At 39.0% G+C, this 19544-nt stretch overlaps 1 protein-coding gene across 2 annotated transcripts in view; it reads left to right on the top strand.

Annotated features, from left to right (window-relative positions):
* LOC134541004 (putative aminopeptidase W07G4.4) overlaps positions 1–19544 on the top strand; it is a 423451-nt gene that overhangs the window by 397202 nt on the left and 6705 nt on the right. For both annotated transcript variants that reach the window (XM_063384124.1, XM_063384123.1), the window contains exons 7-9: positions 1553–1743; positions 5398–5580; positions 15840–15935. In XM_063384124.1, the coding sequence (XP_063240194.1) occupies positions 1553–1743; positions 5398–5580; positions 15840–15935 (470 nt within the window). The remainder of the gene's footprint in view (positions 1–1552; positions 1744–5397; positions 5581–15839; positions 15936–19544) is intronic.

The raw sequence follows: 19544 nt of genomic DNA on the forward strand, positions 1-19544 counted from the left end.
CAGCTGACCTACCCGAGATTCAGACCTGTCATTCAGGGCAGCCTGAAGGGTGTGTGAGGTGAGGTGAGGTGAGGTGAGGTGTTGTACGTATGGAGCAGCAACGGAATTGAATTTGTGGGGTAAGCGGAAGTGCCCCGGCAGGCCACGACAACGCCCGCCAAGTTTCCCCACTCGTGATTTGACCCCGCTGGGAATCGAACCCTGGTCGCCTTCAAGGAGTGATATAACCACTCGACCACCTTGTATATTACTATGTTTAAAATAATAATTTTTTGTTTCTTCGTGAAATGCCAAGTACTGTATTTATTGGTTACCCTACATAATAATACAACATTTAAAAAAAAATGGTGTTCGAAATGTAATTTTTTTTTTTAATGTGTTTCTGGTCCACAGATTGGTTTGAAGAATGATATCTGGCACTTGAAAAAGAGCGAAGCTGTCCATCAGTGGTCTAGGGCAGGGGTTGGCAGACTGCGGCTCACATGCCGTATGCAGCTCTTTTCGTAGGATTTTACGGCTCTAAAACTCGCTGCTTTGCCACGGCACAAAAAAAATGTGAACAAAATCCAACGGCCCAATCACAAGGCACGCCCTCAACCTGCGCGCTCGCTCCTAACATTACACCATCCACCGCTCGCCCAGCTGCTTTTTTTTTTATTTTAATAATTAATTAATTTAAATAACGTAGTACCTTCGTCAGTGTGTAGATAGCAGCACTGAATCCGCTTGCAGGAGATAAGCGTGTGGTTGAATGCGTAAGGTAGTGAGAACTCACAGATTTCCTATGGACGAAAGTGTGCTGGCCTGAAGTGGACCCGGGTCTTAGCACTGCAGGTTACTGATAATTGCACAAAGAGAATGGTATGGATGTTGGTCGTGGCTCCCGAAAATTTTATTCTATGGGGCAGGTCACAGCCTTGTTTTATCTGTAGAGCACTACTAATGACTACAATATTATTTTTACATTCTAATTTTTTTTTACTAAGTAGCCGTTATTTTTAAAATTTTAGTTTGAATTTGTGAATAAAATTATTTTGATTTTATGTCCTTTTTTTAATAGTCTTAAAATTCAATGTAAATACAGACAAAATACGTGTTGTGTCTCTTTAAAAAAAAAAAATTGGAGAAATTGGAACATCAACATGGTACTGGTCCGTGGTATTTTTTTGTTGAGGATTAGGAAGTCTGGAATGTTCCAATGAAGGCGCTTGTCTGGTCAGGGGTGTATGCATGTTGGTGAGGCGGGATGATAAAGCAAGATGCTCCCTGGTATTTCTAGCGCGGTGTAACTTGTGGTCAATTAGAAACCATTAATTTCATTACTATTTAATTTTTGTTTGTTTGCTTGCTTGTTGTTCGCTTAATTTGAGGTGTGGTACACAATGTTATGGATTTAACTTGCAATAAATTGTGATACACATATGCTGACTTTATTGTTTTATGTTAGTTATTTTTAATGAAATTAATACACAATTTCAGACAACAAACTGAAGACCCCTGGTCTAGGGTAAGGAGTAAGGGTAGGTTTGCGACGTTGCTCTCTGCCCGGCAGGGGTGGAGCGCTACAAGGGCCGGGTCCTGTACCTCACCTACGAGCCGGAGGGCCCCGTGGGGCGGACTCTGCTCCTGGTCGGCAAGGGCGTGACCTACGACACGGGCGGGGCCGACGTCAAGACGGGGGGCGGCATGGTGGGGATGTCCCGCGACAAGTGCGGCGCGGCCGCAGTCGCCGGCTTCATGAAGGTCCGTGCCCCGCCCGCCCCCCCCCCCCCCCCCCCCCGTCTCTCCTCCCTTCCCCCCCCCCTCGCACACCAGGCATGAGGCTTGGTGGTCGTCCATTAATCACGTGATGTTTTTTTAGCAAATTTTTTAACCCCCCCCTCCCCCCTAGTGATTTGTGGTGAGGTTTTAAACTTAACCCCCCCCCCCTCCCCAATAAATCACGTGTATTTTATTGGTATAAAATATTTTTAAAAATTTCAGAATATTATCTTTAAATATAGGTATAATCTAATTTAATTCTGGAAAATTAAGCACAGTGATGAAAATGTCCAGACACACATTAAGGTTGCAGGTTTATTCTCACTGGCATAAAAATAATAAAGTAAAGGATTGACATCGTCCGGGCCTGCGGCCCTTTTAAGTCCGATATGCCACCGCCCAAACACCATCCACCCTCCATTCAAACCTCCTGCCTACCCGTGCGTACGTGTGCGTGCGTGTGTGTTCGCCCGGCAAGAGGGCGCTGTCAAGCCAGTGCGCCGCACACCAAAAAATATAAGTATATATAATTGTGTCGTTGGTTTTTATATTCCCTAAGTGCAACGTGACGGCAGATCGGCCGGGAGGGTTTTATGTACTTCTATTTTTAACTAATGTATTAAAATATCATAGCGTTTCCGGACATTCCCGAGGAAACCCGAAGCCAGACAATAATTAAATTTAAATCTTAATAATTATAATTTGTACAAACTTTTCTCTTTATTCATAAATTGTCACATAATTTTTAATGCATTCTTGTCATGTTAATTTAGTTTCCCGTGGCCTGAATTCGCAAATATCTTGTAACGGCAATTGTTTCGGTGGGAGGACGCCATGTTAGTCGAGCGAGCCATGACCTCAGCCCGAGTCTTCCGCCATCAACGACTGAGAGCAGACGCATCAGCACTCCGGGGACCTCACCGCTTGTTTTCTCTGCCAAGTAATTCTGTTTACTTTAATTTCGTTTCAATCACTTTCTTTTAGTCCTCGGAGCTACTCTCGGTTGGGGGACTGTTTCATTAATTAGTTTCCGGCCAGTCTCGGTCTTTTTCCTCGTACTACGTAATTTAAAATGTGACCACGTGGTGGCACATTACTCCTAAACCGATTCGTGCCGCGGGCGTTTTGTACAGTTTCAACCGTGTACGTGTGTGAGCTGAATTAGCGAAATAAATCAGGTGTGTGAATTTAACGTATTATTCTTTTATTTTCAATCTGTGTGACCACGTGGAGTGTGACGGCGTGTGGGACACCTGAGAGCCCACTTCGTAGGTAAAAGCGTCCCCGACGCTGAGAGCGGGCAGGAAATAGTGCTAGATGTTTTCAAGGGGGGGATATCACGTCTCACATGGGCGATGTCACACCCTGAGTTAGGAGTCTCACCGGGTCCACGTGCCGTACCACGTGGTGGCGCCCACTAACAATCAACCATAAAGCCGACCGACCGACCCCCCCCCCCCCCCCCATAGAAATTGCGCGAAAAAATAAATACACGTGATATCTCTCTACAACCCCTCCCCCCTCCCCCTTGTGATATTTCATATCCCCCCCCCCCCCCTTTTCGAGCCTCATATGATTAATGGACGATCCCTTGCAGTAACACCGGAATGTGTCTCATTACTAGAGACAAGATTTTATGTTTGTTTTTTGTATGACAGTTTTATTTTTAAAACGGGAGATTTTAGTGTTATTGCTTTTATATTTTACGAAATCTGTCTATTAAAACTAATATGACGCTTGAATGTTCTATGATAGTAATTTCTCCAGAACAGTGTCATTTTGACTGATGGGGGGCGCGGAAACTTGCCACATCGGAAGACTACCATAATGGAAGTATTCCGCCTGGCCTCTTCGAAAAAGGCGGAAAAGTACCATAACGGAAATCTGCCATAAGTTCAAAGGACAAGGCGAAATTCTACCATATTTCCTTATACACTCCATGGAATGAGTACAGCTGCTTTGCTCTCGAAGTAGTGTATAGAATACGTCGCTAGATAGCACTGTTAACCCCCTAGCTGTTTCTTAGGTTAACTTAAAAGGCTACAGATAGCGCTTCTGACGGTTACTTTCTGTAGTTCGTCATAAATCAACTCAACAGATAGAACACTAATAGAAACAAATGTTTGCAAAAATGGGTTTTAGGAAGCAGCACTGTATACTTATAGCCGCGATCTGTAAAAATAAAAATATGGTACTTTTACTCCTGTTTTGACGGGGGAGGAAGGGTGACGGAAGACTGCCATACTGGAAGACTACCATTCTGGAAGACTGCCATACTGGAAGTTTAAGATTTATGTGAAAACCAAAGTCAATTATAACCAATTAGTTAATATGAACTTTATCAATCTTTATTTAACAGTGTGTTGTGTTGTTACGTGTTTTGTCTTTTGTCGTAAAGTTATTGATATGTATCAGTGTAACTTGTGTTAATGTGTTTTGGTTGTTATTCTATGTGCTTATATCGTACCTATTTTTTAATGTATGTGTCATATTTCGTTTATAAGTGTCGTAAGGCACAAGAAACCGAATTTCAATTTGATCCGGCAGTTTAAAGAAACAGAATAATATGCTACGCATAGAAATATTTTTTTATTTCATAATAGAAAAATTACTTAAATTTTAGCAGAGTTTATTTTTGAAAGACTGCAAGCCTGTGCAAAGTCCCCCAACATTCCATGTACGAGCCTATGTCTCCCCTAGACCGACTGTGCTGTTTGCCCTGTGCCAACAAACTACATACACAAAAATATTTTCCTCGCATTTCAGCATCTTAAAAATTCATTTTTTAGATTTTAAATAATTTAATATGGATATTTAAAAACCTTTATATCTGAGTTTTTTGAGTTCTATCACCCCAATGATAAAAAAAACATTACATAAGAAAAACCTTGAATATTTGCGTTGGATTTGCATTCATTAAATAATGATCTACATTATCTTCAAATTCATTGTGCAAAAATGTTAATTCTATGAAGCTAGTTACATTACGATTTTACGAGTAAGGCCATTTTCCTCATTATGTAGAATGTATAAGAAATTTTGGCAGAAAACTGCCACATGTTTTTTTTTTTTAATCGTCGTTTTGGAAAAATTTCTTTCTTCTCGTCCACAATCTGGATATGATTTGTTATTTCAACAATCACCGTCTGAAGCGCTATCTGTAAGCTTTTAAAGTTAACTTGAGAAACAGCTAGAAGGTTGACAGCGCTACCTACCGAGTATCCTATACACTACGAGGACAATGCTGCTGCACTCATTCCACGGAGGGTGTGAGAAAATACGGCAGAGTTCCGTCTCGTCCTTCGGACTCTTGGCAGACATTTCCGTTGTGTTACTTTTCCCGCCTTTTTCCGAAGAGGCCAGGCGGAATACTGCTGCCATTATGGTAGTCTTCCGATATGGCAGTCTTCCATCGCCCCGACTGATGCATGACGCACTTTTACAAAATTATGATTTGTAAATAAGCATGTCTAAATTTACGGAATACATGTTTTTTTTTGTTTGAAAAACTTACTGTAAACAGTGTGTTTACAGTCTTTATTTTCTTGTAATAGCTATTATATTTATTTTTAATTAGTTTATATTTTGAGTTAATTCTTATTTTTGAAACTGTGGCCGTCACGGTTGCCCTCGCAGGTGGTTTCGCTGCTGAAGCCGGAAGGGGTGAAGGTGGTGGGGGCCCTGCCCTTGGTGCGCAACAGCGTGGGGGTGGAGGGCTACGTGGCTGACGAGATCCTCACGGCTCGCAGCGGGGCGCGTGTGCGCGTCGTCAACACGGACGCAGAGGGCCGGATGATCCTCGCCGACGCGCTGTGCCGCGTGAGTCCCCCTGCCCGCGCGGCCTTTGAATACACATACCGTATAGAAGTCGCCAGCCCAGGTTAAAATTTCCAATACGGTTTCGAGGTAGTTGGTTGATTCACCGCCACAATCGCCACCATCTCTAGGCCATCGACTTGCGGTGGTCCCCGGCGGACAAGTGTCGAACTCTTCGAACACCCCTTCCCCACCCTCCCGTTGAACGACCTTGAGCTGCAGTGAATGATGGGTGGGGGGAGGGGTTGGGGGTGCGGGGGAATGACAGCGGGCGACAGGTGCCGCGCTCTAACGTGCAAATAACAACTAAGACGATACGGGGCGTTACGGCAGCGCACTGCAGCGGTGGAGTTCCCGAGCTGCTCATCAAACGCTTCTGAAAAACGTAGAGTAAATCCTATCCACTCGCGACTTCTATACAGTTTATATATTCAAAGGTGTGGTGGTGACCAGATCAGTTGACCGATACAACTGCGAAAATCTCATCAGTAATAACACCAAAATTCAAATCAATAAACCTCAAACCACGGAAATGCGATTAGATTCGTGAAACTAATCATAATTTTCAATCAAAACTTAACTCTAATGACAAATACCTATTTCTTTCAAATTTTTAATTCAATGCATGATGTTTGTGCCATAATTTAATAAATAAGTTTGGGAAAAAAATTTACTTTTTTTAATATTGCAACTATTTGCTATTTACTCATGTTTTTACATTACGACCTTAGAACATTTTTTCAGACATAGAAATACCTAATCATAGATATATGTTATTTGTTCAGTAAAGTTAGATATGATTATATTGAAACTATGCATCATCTCAAAATTGCACTGTCTTGGAGAAATGAGTGTCATGGAACATTTGAAAATCATATTTGTTCAGTAATATGCAAAAATAATTTTATAAACATTTTATAAAAATAAAAATATATCCTTTTTTGATGTTTAATGGAACTTCATAATCAAAAACATGAACAACAAGCAATGTTTTAAACAAGCAATGTTTTAAACATCAACAAGTATTCAAAGTTTTTTTCGGTACTGTATTGCTAAACATTAAAGAAAAAATTGCGTAAACAATTCAAAACATGTCATAAATTGTCATTTCAAAGGTGAAAACAAACTATTATTTGTATTCTTTTCGTAGCATGCACCAGAAGTAGGAAAAATTAAACAAAGGTCAATAACCATAAACTACACCACCACAAAACACGGACACTCTGTTGAAATGGGCATTTAAATAAGTAATCATCATTGTTTGAACAGCAAATCAATTGGTAGTCACAGTCCATCTAACATCATGGGATACATTAGCAGCTTACATGATGCAAATATCAATGATGAAACAGATGTAACTCAAAAGTATATTTTGTAACGTTTTGGCCCAGACCCTAGCCAAAACGTACAACTCCCGCTCCTCGCGACACCGTAAAAAGGCTCTAATGAGTCGTACCGCGAGCGCAAGAAAACCCCAAAAAGAAATATTTGAATCCAAACAGATAGCAGACACAACAACACTACTAGTAAGATTATGAACAGTCAGAGGGGGCAGCAAGTTATAAAAAAAATGAGAAATTTATATGGCACCATTTAATAATTAGATAAGTATATCATAAAAGGATTTCTCACAAATCGGCGCAAACCACTTCCAATACATCCAGTATTATATTTAAAAAAAATTTATTAAACTATACACAAAATACTTCATCAATTACTACCAAAGGTATACTCTGATCTTATATTTCGGAGCTCCGAAGAATTAATATAATTACCCCAAAAAAAAATATTAACTATAGATATATATATATATAACATATTAAAACAACCTCTGACGCGCCAGGCATAGTACAACTATAAATATAAAAGGATAAACTTTTGCATCTTATAAGCGTAATGTAACAACATATTAACACATATTAACATCCCAATAAATATCTTAAAAATTTATCTAGTTCCAAAATTTTGGCTTAAAACAAAAGGCCTTTCACAGTTTAAGTCATTGTCTAACGCTGACGGTCTTTTCACTTCTACGTCTGTCGAGTATAGTTTTTTGGGCACGCGGAATGTAACCAACTGCAGAACAATCAGATTGCGTAGTAAGTTAATTAAATTTGTAAAATCCACGCTTTATCATTTCTTGCTGCGACTAAAAAAGGTCAATGGGGCGGTGGCATGGCTGGCACTTACTTGCGTTCCACGTCGAGAAGTCCGGTCACCTGGTACACTCACTTACTCACGAGCGTAAAATGATGGCGAACCATCACCATTAGACGTTGCCGTAGTTGCGATTTTCTGCTGCGACGAGTTCCCGTCATGCTGGTTCGGAGGTGTCGTCGACGCACGTATTTCCTCCTTAAAACATGCTCGCGATATTCACGAACCTCTTCACCGCTCACTCACGTCCTACGTATACGGCTTCCCCAACCTTTTTTAAAGGGCAAGCCGTTCATAATCGCTTCGTAGTGCAAGCATCACCACGGCCAACCCGCTTTATTTCCGACACGTCCGCCGCCGGCTAGGCCCACAGGCCGACTCCCGATCACTCGTCCCCTGACGTCACACCCACTCCATATGTCCGCTGACGTCAGACACACAGCTCTTCCGCCACGTGCGTTCGCCGCGGAGCGATACAATCGATGATGCTCTCGAACCTTCCAGGCCAATATAATAACTAAAGTCCATTAAAATTAACAAATTAAGAAGACTAAATAAAAATTACAGTTTCATATATTTTTTACGTTAAACCAAAAATAACAAACGTAAATCAAAATAACTTCTATTACCAGGGAGGCTAAAAAAAAATATAAAAAATCTACCTTTTCTGCCAACATAAATCTCATCCAGGCCAGAGCTGTAGCAGACATGCTACAAATCACCCCGCTCAAAAAAAAACATTGAAGCAATTATAGAAAAGGTTTTATCCGAACCATTATCGTTTTAGCGGTAATCATCCTAGGACCGAATAGCCTAACAATAAAAGGTAACAATTAAAGTACAATTAATAGAGCAAGTAAAAACAAGAATAAAGATAAAAAGGAGAGAAAACTACACAAAGTCACCTAACAAAGGAACAAAGTATTGACCAGATAGCACCAACAATTAACAAAGGTACAAAGAATAACCGCTATAACCGACAGTACTTAAAAATAAATCAAATACCATAACAAAAAAAATCATTCCACTCTTAACCTACCCAACTCATTATCCACCTGGAATAATATATTTTTTTAACTGCGAAACATGCGCCTTCTTTACTTTATACACATTCTTAACATCTCGTAGCAAAACCGTGACTGGACCTAGAAATCTAGTTATTTCAAAGGGCCCCGCAAAAGCGTGCTGAAGTTTCCCAGAAATAAAATCCTTTTTATTACTAAGTATATATTGTCTGCACAAAACCTTTTCACCTATCTGATAAGGATTAGGAATACGATCTTTGTTATACTGCGAGCAGATCTTATTCCTAGCTTTGTCCAAATTGATAGCAACTTCATTCCACATATTTTCCAGTCGTCTAGGACTATGTACCTCTAAACATTCCGGATTGATCCCCCAAACATTTAATAGGGGGTGACAGAGTTCTCGACCCAAAAAAATTTCTCCAGGAGTAAAACCTGTTCCACTGTGTTTGCTACTGTTAAACGCCAAGTTCAGATAAGGCACCGAATCATCCCAGTGGCGGGGGTCTTTTTGGTGAAAAATGCTTAAGGCTACCTTAATATTCTTGTTTACTCTCTCAACTAAATTGGGTTTGGGATAATAAGGGCTCGTAGTAATATGTTTCACCCCCCATCGGAAACACATTTGTTGGAACATGGTACTCATAAAATAAGTGGCATTATCGGAAACCAGTAGCTCCGGACCCCCATACAAACTCCAAACTTTATCCACCAATGCCCGTACCACCTGCACACTCTTCGTGTCCCGCAAAGCCATCATTATACAAAACTTACTAAACCCGTCTACTAATACTAACAAACAATTATTTCCTCGCATGGTGCGTGGTAAGGGCCCAAAAACATCAATAAATGCTCTTTCCCACGGTCTCTCGATCTTCTCCACCGAGTATTTTCCCACCTTACTATTGCGGGGTTGTTTACACACTTGACACAAATGACATTGCTTAACATACTCATCCACATCCTTTTTTAGGGTGGGCCAATAAAACTTCCCCTTTAATCTTTCCTCTGTTTTCTCACTTCCACCATGGGCTCCTACACAAGAATCATGAAAATATCTTAAAAGCACACTCGTCAAACCCTCAGGGACATATACCTTTTTTACCCCATCTTTCACCCAATATAGAATTCCTTTAAAAAGTTGGAAATTTTCATACCCCTTTTCCCCTACTTTACTACGAATATTTCTGACGGCACAATCCCTCTCCTGCCATTCCTCTATACCTATAGAACTTTCGGGAAAGTCTCCTAAAACATTTAAATATTCTTTAACTTCCACCCCGTCCTCCTCTTCACATTCGCTCTCGTCTGATTGGTCCTCATTTTCTACAACATGCTCTTCGGGATTATACATGCGCGACAAAGCATCGGCCACTTTATTTTCCTGCCCTTTGATGTGACGAATCTTAAATCTGAAACGACTTAATCTCATCACCCACCGCCCAATCTTCCCAAGCTGCTTAGGATGAGTAAAGAGCCAAGTTAGGGCCTGGTTGTCCGTATGTAGTTCAAATTCATCGTGTTCTAAATAACACTCAAATCTTTCTAAGGCATAGACGCAAGCGAGAGCCTCTTTCTCATATACACTATAACCTTTTTCATGTTTATTGAGCGTCCTACTAGCAAACATAACAGGTTGTAAACCCCTCTCTCCTTCTTGTAATAAAACCGCCCCTAGGGCTAAACTAGACGCATCCACTTGCACAATAAATTTTTTATCAAAATTTGGAAGGGCCAACACCGGAGGGCTTGAAATGGCGCGTTTTAACTCCTGGAAAGCTTTATTCTGAGCTTCACCCCAAACAAAGGCTACTCCCTTCCTTTTTAGTTCATTTAAAGGGGCGCACAAGGTGGCATAATCGGGTATGAACCTGCTAAAAAAACCCAGCATCCCCAAAAAGCGCATAACCCCTTTCAGATTTTTAGGTGGGCCATAATTAACAATCGGAGCTATTTTCGCAGGATCCATCTCTAAGCATCCATCCCCCACAATAAATCCTAAAAAACTGATTTTCCTTTTTACCCAACACACCTTCTCCGGGTTTACCGTAAACCCAGCTTCTCGTAGTTTCTCCAGCACTTTCCGTAAATGCTGAAAATGTTCTTCCAAGGAATCGGAAAACACACAGATGTCGTCTAAAAAGCTAAGTAAGAACTTGTATTGATACTCTTGTAAAACTTTCCCTAAAATCCTGGATAAACATTGCGCCCCAAAGTTCACACCAAAAGGTACTCTTCTCCACTCATATTGGCCCCAGGGTGTCACAAAACTAGTATACGGCTGGCTCTCAGGGTCGAGCACACATTGGTGAAAGGCCGCGTTCAGATCCAAAATAGTGAAATATTTGGCCTTGCCTAAATATTGGAATAACACCTCAATCTTAGGTAAAGGGAAAGGATCTAGCCTAATTTTTTCATTCAAAAGGCGATAGTCCAGGACTAAACGATATTCCCCTGCCTTTTTTTTCTTTACCAAAAAGGCCGGTGACGCATACACAGATTTTGACGCACAAATAATTCCTTTCTCCATTAAATCCTGTATTATCTGTCTAAAGGCTTTCATCTTCGGTGGGGGGCACTGGTATGGTACACACTTCACTGCTTTGTTATCCGTTAGCTTAATACAGTAAGGATCTATTTCACACTTTCCTACTTTATCAGTGATCACATCTCCAAACTCCTCGATAATTTCTTGAATTCGACCTACCACTTCTTGATCTAACCTACCCTCAGCCCCCTGCATTCCACCACAAACTACCTCTGTCTTACTCCTATTCTTGGTTAACCTCACACTCACCTTTGGCTCAAAGGAGAAACTCAACTTCTTCTTATTACAATCGATAACCGCCCGAGTGTCCACCAAAAAATCCATTCCTAAAATTACCTCCTTAATAAGATCAGGTATTACCCAAAACTCGCGATCCCATGAAAAAGGTCCAATTTTAATGTGTAAGTAAGCCTTTAGTTTAGAGATTTTATTTTTTCCGTCTGCGAGTTGAAATTCCATACCACTCGCGACCGCTAATTTTTTTTTTAATTTCCCATCCCTTTTTAATAGCTTATTCACAAATTCCTCACTTACAAAACTTCGGGTAGCCCCAGTATCAATAAGAGCCACCACCTTCTCCTCATACATTTTAAGGTCTACCTGTAAATTATTTTCGTTCCGCATCACGGCTAAAAAATGTTTATTCCCAAAACGCAATTTATTTAGCCGCCCCTTTTTCCTACAAACACGAACCACATGCGATTTCTTCCCACAATAAAAACACCCTTGTTTAGAAATTGATTGACAGCCCCGCTGAAAATGTCCCCCTTCGTGACGATAAAAGCAATCATTACCCCTTTTCTTAACCCTCAAGACCTTGTCTTTGCCCTTTTGAGTACACTCTCCTCTATAATGCCCTTTCTCCCCACACGTATAACATTTCCCTTTCCTTTTCCCGCGGGTGAATATTTCCTCAACTACGCTCTCTTCGACAACTTTGTTTACCCCGTGTATATTTTTTTGGTACTCCTGCCGCGCATACATCACGTTTTCTATTTCTACCGACCACCTTCGCAGCCCATTCAGATCCCTCGGTCTTTCCACAAATGAACACTCTCTCCTCACATCGGGATTCATATTTTCTACAATTATATCCACCATGGCCTGCTGCGGTAAACACAAACCAAATACTTTCAATTGTAACAAAATATCATATACATAATCACCCATTCTCTCCCCCTCTCTTTGAAACCTAAACACTCTCTCCTGCACAAGTTGTAACTTACGGCGCCGCGGACACAGGGCATCCCATAAACCTTCCTTTACTTCACACCAACTAAGGTTATTAACCAATCCATCAATAACTACGGCGCGAGCTACTCCCGAACATTTAACTACAATACTCTTCAAAATATTATTATCGCCGGCCCATTCTTTAATTTCCCGCAATTTTTCCACCTCGCTGCAAAACTGGATTAAGTCCTCCGGATTTTTATATTTTAAGTAGGGAATATTTTTTATCGCCTCGAAAAACAATTTCTGATTCAAGTAATGATCACTTTTATTAACCTCTCCCTCTGAAACATTTCCGTCAGCTCCATGCAAAACGTATTCCATAAACGTCACCTGGAGGAATTCTATGTCCTCCTGCCCTTCCACTGTTATCCCCACCTTTTCCAGGTTGTTTATCAAGTCCGGGCGCTCCAAATTAAAAATCCAACTCACATTCACTGCCATACTAGCCCTTATTATTCCAAACACAATAACCCCTACAAGAAATAACATTACACCTGCTGCCCTCCAGTCACTGCTCAAAGCAGAGTGACGCACTTTGTAACGTTTTGGCCCAGACCCTAGCCAAAACGTACAACTCCCGCTCCTCGCGACACCGTAAAAAGGCTCTAATGAGTCGTACCGCGAGCGCAAGAAAACCCCAAAAAGAAATATTTGAATCCAAACAGATAGCAGACACATCAACACTACTAGTAAGATTATGAACAGTCAGAGGGGGCAGCAAGTTATAAAAAAAATGAGAAATTTATATGGCACCATTTAATAATTAGATAAGTATATCATAAAAGGATTTCTCACAAATCGGCGCAAACCACTTCCAATACATCCAGTATTATATTTAAAAAAAATTTATTAAACTATACACAAAATACTTCATCAATTACTACCAAAGGTATACTCTGATCTTATATTTCGGAGCTCCGAAGAATTAATATAATTACCCCAAAAAAAAAAATATTAACTATAGATATATATATATATATATATAACATATTAAAACAACCTCTGACGCGCCAGGCATAGTACAACTATAAATATAAAAGGATAAACTTTTGCATCTGATAAGCGTAATGTAACAACATATTAACACATATTAACATCCCAATAAATATCTTAAAAATTTATCTAGTTCCAAAATTTTGGCTTAAAACAAAAGGCCTTTCACAGTTTAAGTCATTGTCTAACGCTGACGGTCTTTTCACTTCTACGTCTGTCGAGTATAGTTTTTTGGGCACGCGGAATGTAACCAACTGCAGAACAATCAGATTGCGTAGTAAGTTAATTAAATTTGTAAAATCCACGCTTTATCATTTCTTGCTGCGACTAAAAAAGGTCAATGGGGCGGTGGCATGGCTGGCACTTACTTGCGTTCCACGTCGAGAAGTCCGGTCACCTGGTACACTCACTTACTCACGAGCGTAAAATGATGGCGAACCATCACCATTAGACGTTGCCGTAGTTGCGATTTTCTGCTGCGACGAGTTCCCGTCATGCTGGTTCGGAGGTGTCGTCGACGCACGTATTTCCTCCTTAAAACATGCTCGCGATATTCACGAACCTCTTCACCGCTCACTCACGTCCTACGTATACGGCTTCCCCAACCTTTTTTAAAGGGCAAGCCGTTCATAATCGCTTCGTAGTGCAAGCATCACCACGGCCAACCCGCTTTATTTCCGACACGTCCGCCGCCGGCTAGGCCCACAGGCCGACTCCCGATCACTCGTCCCCTGACGTCACACCCACTCCATATGTCCGCTGACGTCAGACACACAGCTCTTCCGCCACGTGCGTTCGCCGCGGAGCGATACAATCGATGATGCTCTCGAACCTTCCAGGCCAATATAATAACTAAAGTCCATTAAAATTAACAAATTAAGAAGACTAAATAAAAATTACAGTTTCATATATTTTTTACGTTAAACCAAAAATAACAAACGTAAATCAAAATAACTTCTATTACCAGGGAGGCCAAAAAAAAATATAAAAAATCTACCTTTTCTGCCAACATAAATCTCATCCAGGCCAGAGCTGTAGCAGACATGCTACAATTTAAAAAAACGTAAATAATAGTTTCCGGATGAAATCAACAAAAATTGTGTTTATTTTATTGCTGAACTAAAATACAATTTACTTGGCTGCCATAACAAAAAAAGCTTAAGACATACTAATGTTTAAATATCTAAGTATTAGCTCATTTAATCCCTAATTTGCAAATACAGCATTTTAAACATTTTTTTTTCTAAGTAGATTGCAAAGGATTACATAATACCTATTCTGATTCACAAAAATTTTCTGGATCAATATGTAGAGTAGCAGGTTGTGGAAAAAAGGGCAAATACTAAATAGGAACTGAAATGAAAGGTTGGTTGATTGGTTAAGTTAGGTTAGCTGCATTTTTTTTTTAAATAAATTAATTAATTAAAATAAAACATATTTTAAATTTTTAACCAATATTTTCTATATAATTATTGTAACTTATTTAATTTAACCAACTTTTCACTAATTCTAGAAGTTGTTACATGATATGAACATTTTTTTTGTGGGATTGTAATTTTAATACATCTTACTATTTGTATTTGTATTATATTCAAACTAAAAAAAACTGATATCCACACAGGCCTGTTAAACCGTTAACACTATAAAGTTTTCCTTTCTCTGTGTGAACTTTGGTTTGCACCATCTGCCTCAGATGGCAGCATCGTGGTTACACGTGCGACTTCCATTCCATTCACGAGATTACGCCCATGAATTGCTGGGGTCGTTACCACAACGCCGAATGTCAAAATTGGCCACAACGCCAAAATACCATAACGCTGAATGTCAAAATTGACCACAACGCTGACAGCAAAAAAACTGCTGTGTACCACAATGCCGAATTACCACAACACCGACATAACAACTGAATGAAATTGTGTGTGTTTCTTAAATGTACCTTATGCCAAAATAACACAATCAAAACTAACCTAACCTAACCTAACCTAGTCTAACCTAACCTAACCTTTGTGGCAGTCCTGCAATGACATTTTTCGGCGTTAGTGGTAATTCGGCGTTGTGGTACACAATAGTTTTTTCTAGCTGTCAGTGTGTGGTCAATTTGGCATTTCGGCATTGTGGTCAATTTGGCATTTCAGCATTGTGGTATTTCGGCGTGTGGTGCGTTCCCGAATTGCTGTATACCGCAAAGATGTTACACATCAAAAAAACGTACATTTGTGAAATTTCAAACATTTTTTGTTTTTCCAGGTTGGTTTGCCGTGTGGCTGTCGGGGTGATGTTAGCTCTACTGCTCTGTTTTTCAGATGAAGGAGCTGGCCGTCGAAGCCGTCAACCCCCACCTCATGACCATTGCCACCCTGACGGGTCACGCCATCCGCGCGGTTGGCAGAGGTTACACGGTGAGCCCCGTTCTGTAGAAGAGAGCGCACGATTCTATGTACAGGATGTCCATATTCAGGAAGGTCAGGGACTTAACTTTAAAACCTAGGGGAAAAGTCATGGAAATTTCTCAGTGATAGTAATTTGAGAAATGCACTACGTATAAGGGAGGCCTGGAGATAAAAGGATATCTGAACATTTATTTTAAATAGTCCTAGAATGTACCGTATTGGTCCGAAAATAGGCCGACCTTTTTTGCCAGTTTTGTCAACCTTGAAATCTAGAGTCGGCCTATAATGGGGCACTATCCTAAATAGTATAATTAAACACATACATTTCAAGGAGAATCACTTATGGCATAAAAATGTTATCAGATATACAATTCATTGACCTAAAATTACGCTGTACTTACATGGAATTAGTCATTTTTCCAACTTAGAAAAATAATAAACACACTTAACCCCAATAACGTATCATATTTTAAGAAGTACACAGATGTGGTCACTTGTAGCACATAGCTTTTAAAAGCTCGGTCTGGTTATTTTTGAACTGTATTCAACAGGCTGCGGTAATTTTATTTGCTTGTAAAATGTGGTATTTACAGTAAACAATTAGTAAAAACAGCAATTATTTTGCCATAAGGTTATTTACCGTATTCTCCGTTCACTCTTACCTGAGTTTTGGAATAAACAAAGCCTCTTGTAAACAAACATTTTCATTGGCTGCCGGCCGCTGCGCACATTATTCGTGCGCAAGAAATAGTCCCTTGGTTATGTACCATTTGTAAGTATTTTTACCATGCCTTTTTTATAACAATTGTTGTTATATAGCATTATAGCGTTTCACCATTGATACAGTATAATGTGTCAGCAAGTATTTACTTACAATTATGTTAGCAGACTCCGTGTGTACGGTGTACAGTTGATGCCCGACGCAACAGTTGTATTTCGGATTCGCGCGCGCACGGTTTGTTATGGCTGACGCCGGACCGAGTTTTGTAAAACACAGAACGGGAAAGCCTTTGAAAAGTGCACAGAAAACTATTGTGTTGAATGTTTTTAAAACAATTTCAAACAAATGTCCGGATTGTCGTGTGAACGATATCGCGAGTTTAACTGCGGAATTTACGGGTGTTTCGAATCGTAGCACTATCATATTGTTGTCTTACGTTACGGTGCTATTTTTTCGATTTTTCAAAAAATAAACAATGTTTGCTTTTTTTCTGCCAATTTCAAAAGTAAGTGTAATAAGATATGCAGATACCACAAATAATGTGGAAGCTGGGCGGAAATATGGTGTTGACGAGAAGAATGTGCGTTGCTGGCGGGCTCAAGCAAATAAATTGAAAAATGCAGTTTTCCCTGATTTTGAGTGTGCTGTAGAAGGGGTCGGCCTATTTTCGAGGTCGGCCTATTTTCGGACCAATACGGTAAGTAATTCTTTAATATAAAAAACGTTGACTCAAATCAAAGTTCATCTCATTTACTATATTAGACAAATCACAATTAAAAATGACTTCAAAAATAGTTATAATTTGAACTATGGTCAAACTCACTCATGAAACAATGTTTACTTTTCAACTTAATCTTGTGAAATAAGTTTTCAATATTAGAAATGATATTGTATCATAACATCATAAGTAAAAATTGTATTTAACTCTCAGATATTTTTTAATATTTTTTACAAGTGTTTTATTAGTTTATATAACAGTGGATATGTTTTTAATTTATTTTACATGTGTTAGTTTTGTATTCCAAAAAAAAAAACATAATTTTCATTTTTTGAAAACAATTGTCATTAAGAGGTGGAAATTAATGAAGAATTATCTTTCACATTTCATTTTCACTTAGGTATGTTAATCATATGTACAGTGTTTTCTCGTATAATCGTCGCACATATTATTCTAAAATCAAGTTTGAAAAGTAGGGGTGCGACGATTATGCGGAAAAAAAAATTTTTGTTAGGTAATGTTATTCATAAAAATAAAACCTGATCATGGAAAGTACGTTTATTTAAAAAAAGGTGGAGTAATTAAGAGCACGCCAAACAATCTATATTAATAATTCCTTAAACAAAAACCTTTCTTCAACTTTAAATAGAAAAACAAAAACTCTAACGTGAACGCAAGCCACTTGAATCTGACGTGAACTAACGTGTCGTAGTACACACTTGCCACGAAAGAATGCGGGCTATCAAATGTAGTTAACTCTGCACCTGACAGAGAGCGCGTGTTGCATCCAATCGGCGAGATATCGATATTCGACTACGTGCGCGCGCTCTATACGGGAAGCAACATAACCAAGCATAAATGATGCGCTGGCTACATTTTTATAATCGGTACGCCGCGGTAACGCAGACAATCAGATAAAGGAAATACTGTTTAAAAACGTCTTTAAAATAAAATTTACACGTCAGACAACTTTGTATTTCCGTTAATTAAATAAATAAGTGGTAATGCCCGAAATTAAATTTTAGATTATACCTACACCGCGGCGAGACAGGCAAGCAGATAAAGGAAATAACGTTTAAAAACGTCTTTATAAGAAAATTTACAAGTCAAACAACTTCGTATTTTTCCATTAATTTATTAAGTAAGTTGTAATGACCGAATAAATATTAGATGTCTACTTTAAAATACATCGTTTTATACGGAAAAGATACCTACACAAAGCGCTCGGCATCTACTAGCGGGACCAAAAACATCATGCGACGTTTACGCGAGAAGTTTTTTTATCCCAATTTTCACAGCCTAAAATATGGTTGCGACGATTACGCGCGTGCGACCATCATGCGATAAAACACAGTATTTTCATTTCTGTTTTGTTAAAGAAAAGCAGTATTCACACATCACTAAAAGTGTATTTTACTCTCAACTAAAGAGTAGAGACTGCTCTGATTTAATAACTGTAGCAATAAATACTATTAATTTCGAGCAATTATAAATAATTAACATAATTTTACAGGAATATCTACAAATACTTGGTGAGTTAATTTCAGAATTTTTTTTGCATAGATCCACTATTTGTAGGACTTACGAAGTAGACGATGTACCACACGATTCAAGTATACAGTCTTTAAATATTTAATGTGTGACTCAACTGTAGCAAAGCATCAAACAACAGAATGAAAGTTAGCAAACTTCCAGCATCATTACTGTTTATTTCAGGGCATTTTCCAGACTTTCATGACCTGTGTAAAACCTGTTTTATCAAAAAATAAATAAATAAACAGGGGTAAAAAAAAACTAATATTTTGGATGTGCCTTTTAAAAATTTCGGAAATTTCAAGACAGTGTGTGATGATTAGGGACAAGATTACATATATGGTGATTTGCAATAAAACCAAAATAACATCGAAAGCATGTCATTACACCATACTTCACTAAAATGTAAGTTAATACTCCATAAATCACCAAAATGCAACTATTATCGTAAAATTAATCAGCATTTTAAAATCAAAACTTAACTCAAATCACACAGATGTAATATTTAATATAAATTTATTGTACTCTTTTATGATCTTACAAATGTTATTAATAACTCATTTTTACTTAAAATGTTGGTTAATTTTTTTTTTTTTTTTTAAAGTACTTGCACAATTATTTTTATTGTTCTGGGTGCCTTAGATGT

This window comes from Bacillus rossius, chromosome 17 (genome assembly GCF_032445375.1).
Source record: "Bacillus rossius redtenbacheri isolate Brsri chromosome 17, Brsri_v3, whole genome shotgun sequence".
Taxonomy (NCBI): domain Eukaryota; kingdom Metazoa; phylum Arthropoda; class Insecta; order Phasmatodea; family Bacillidae; genus Bacillus; species Bacillus rossius.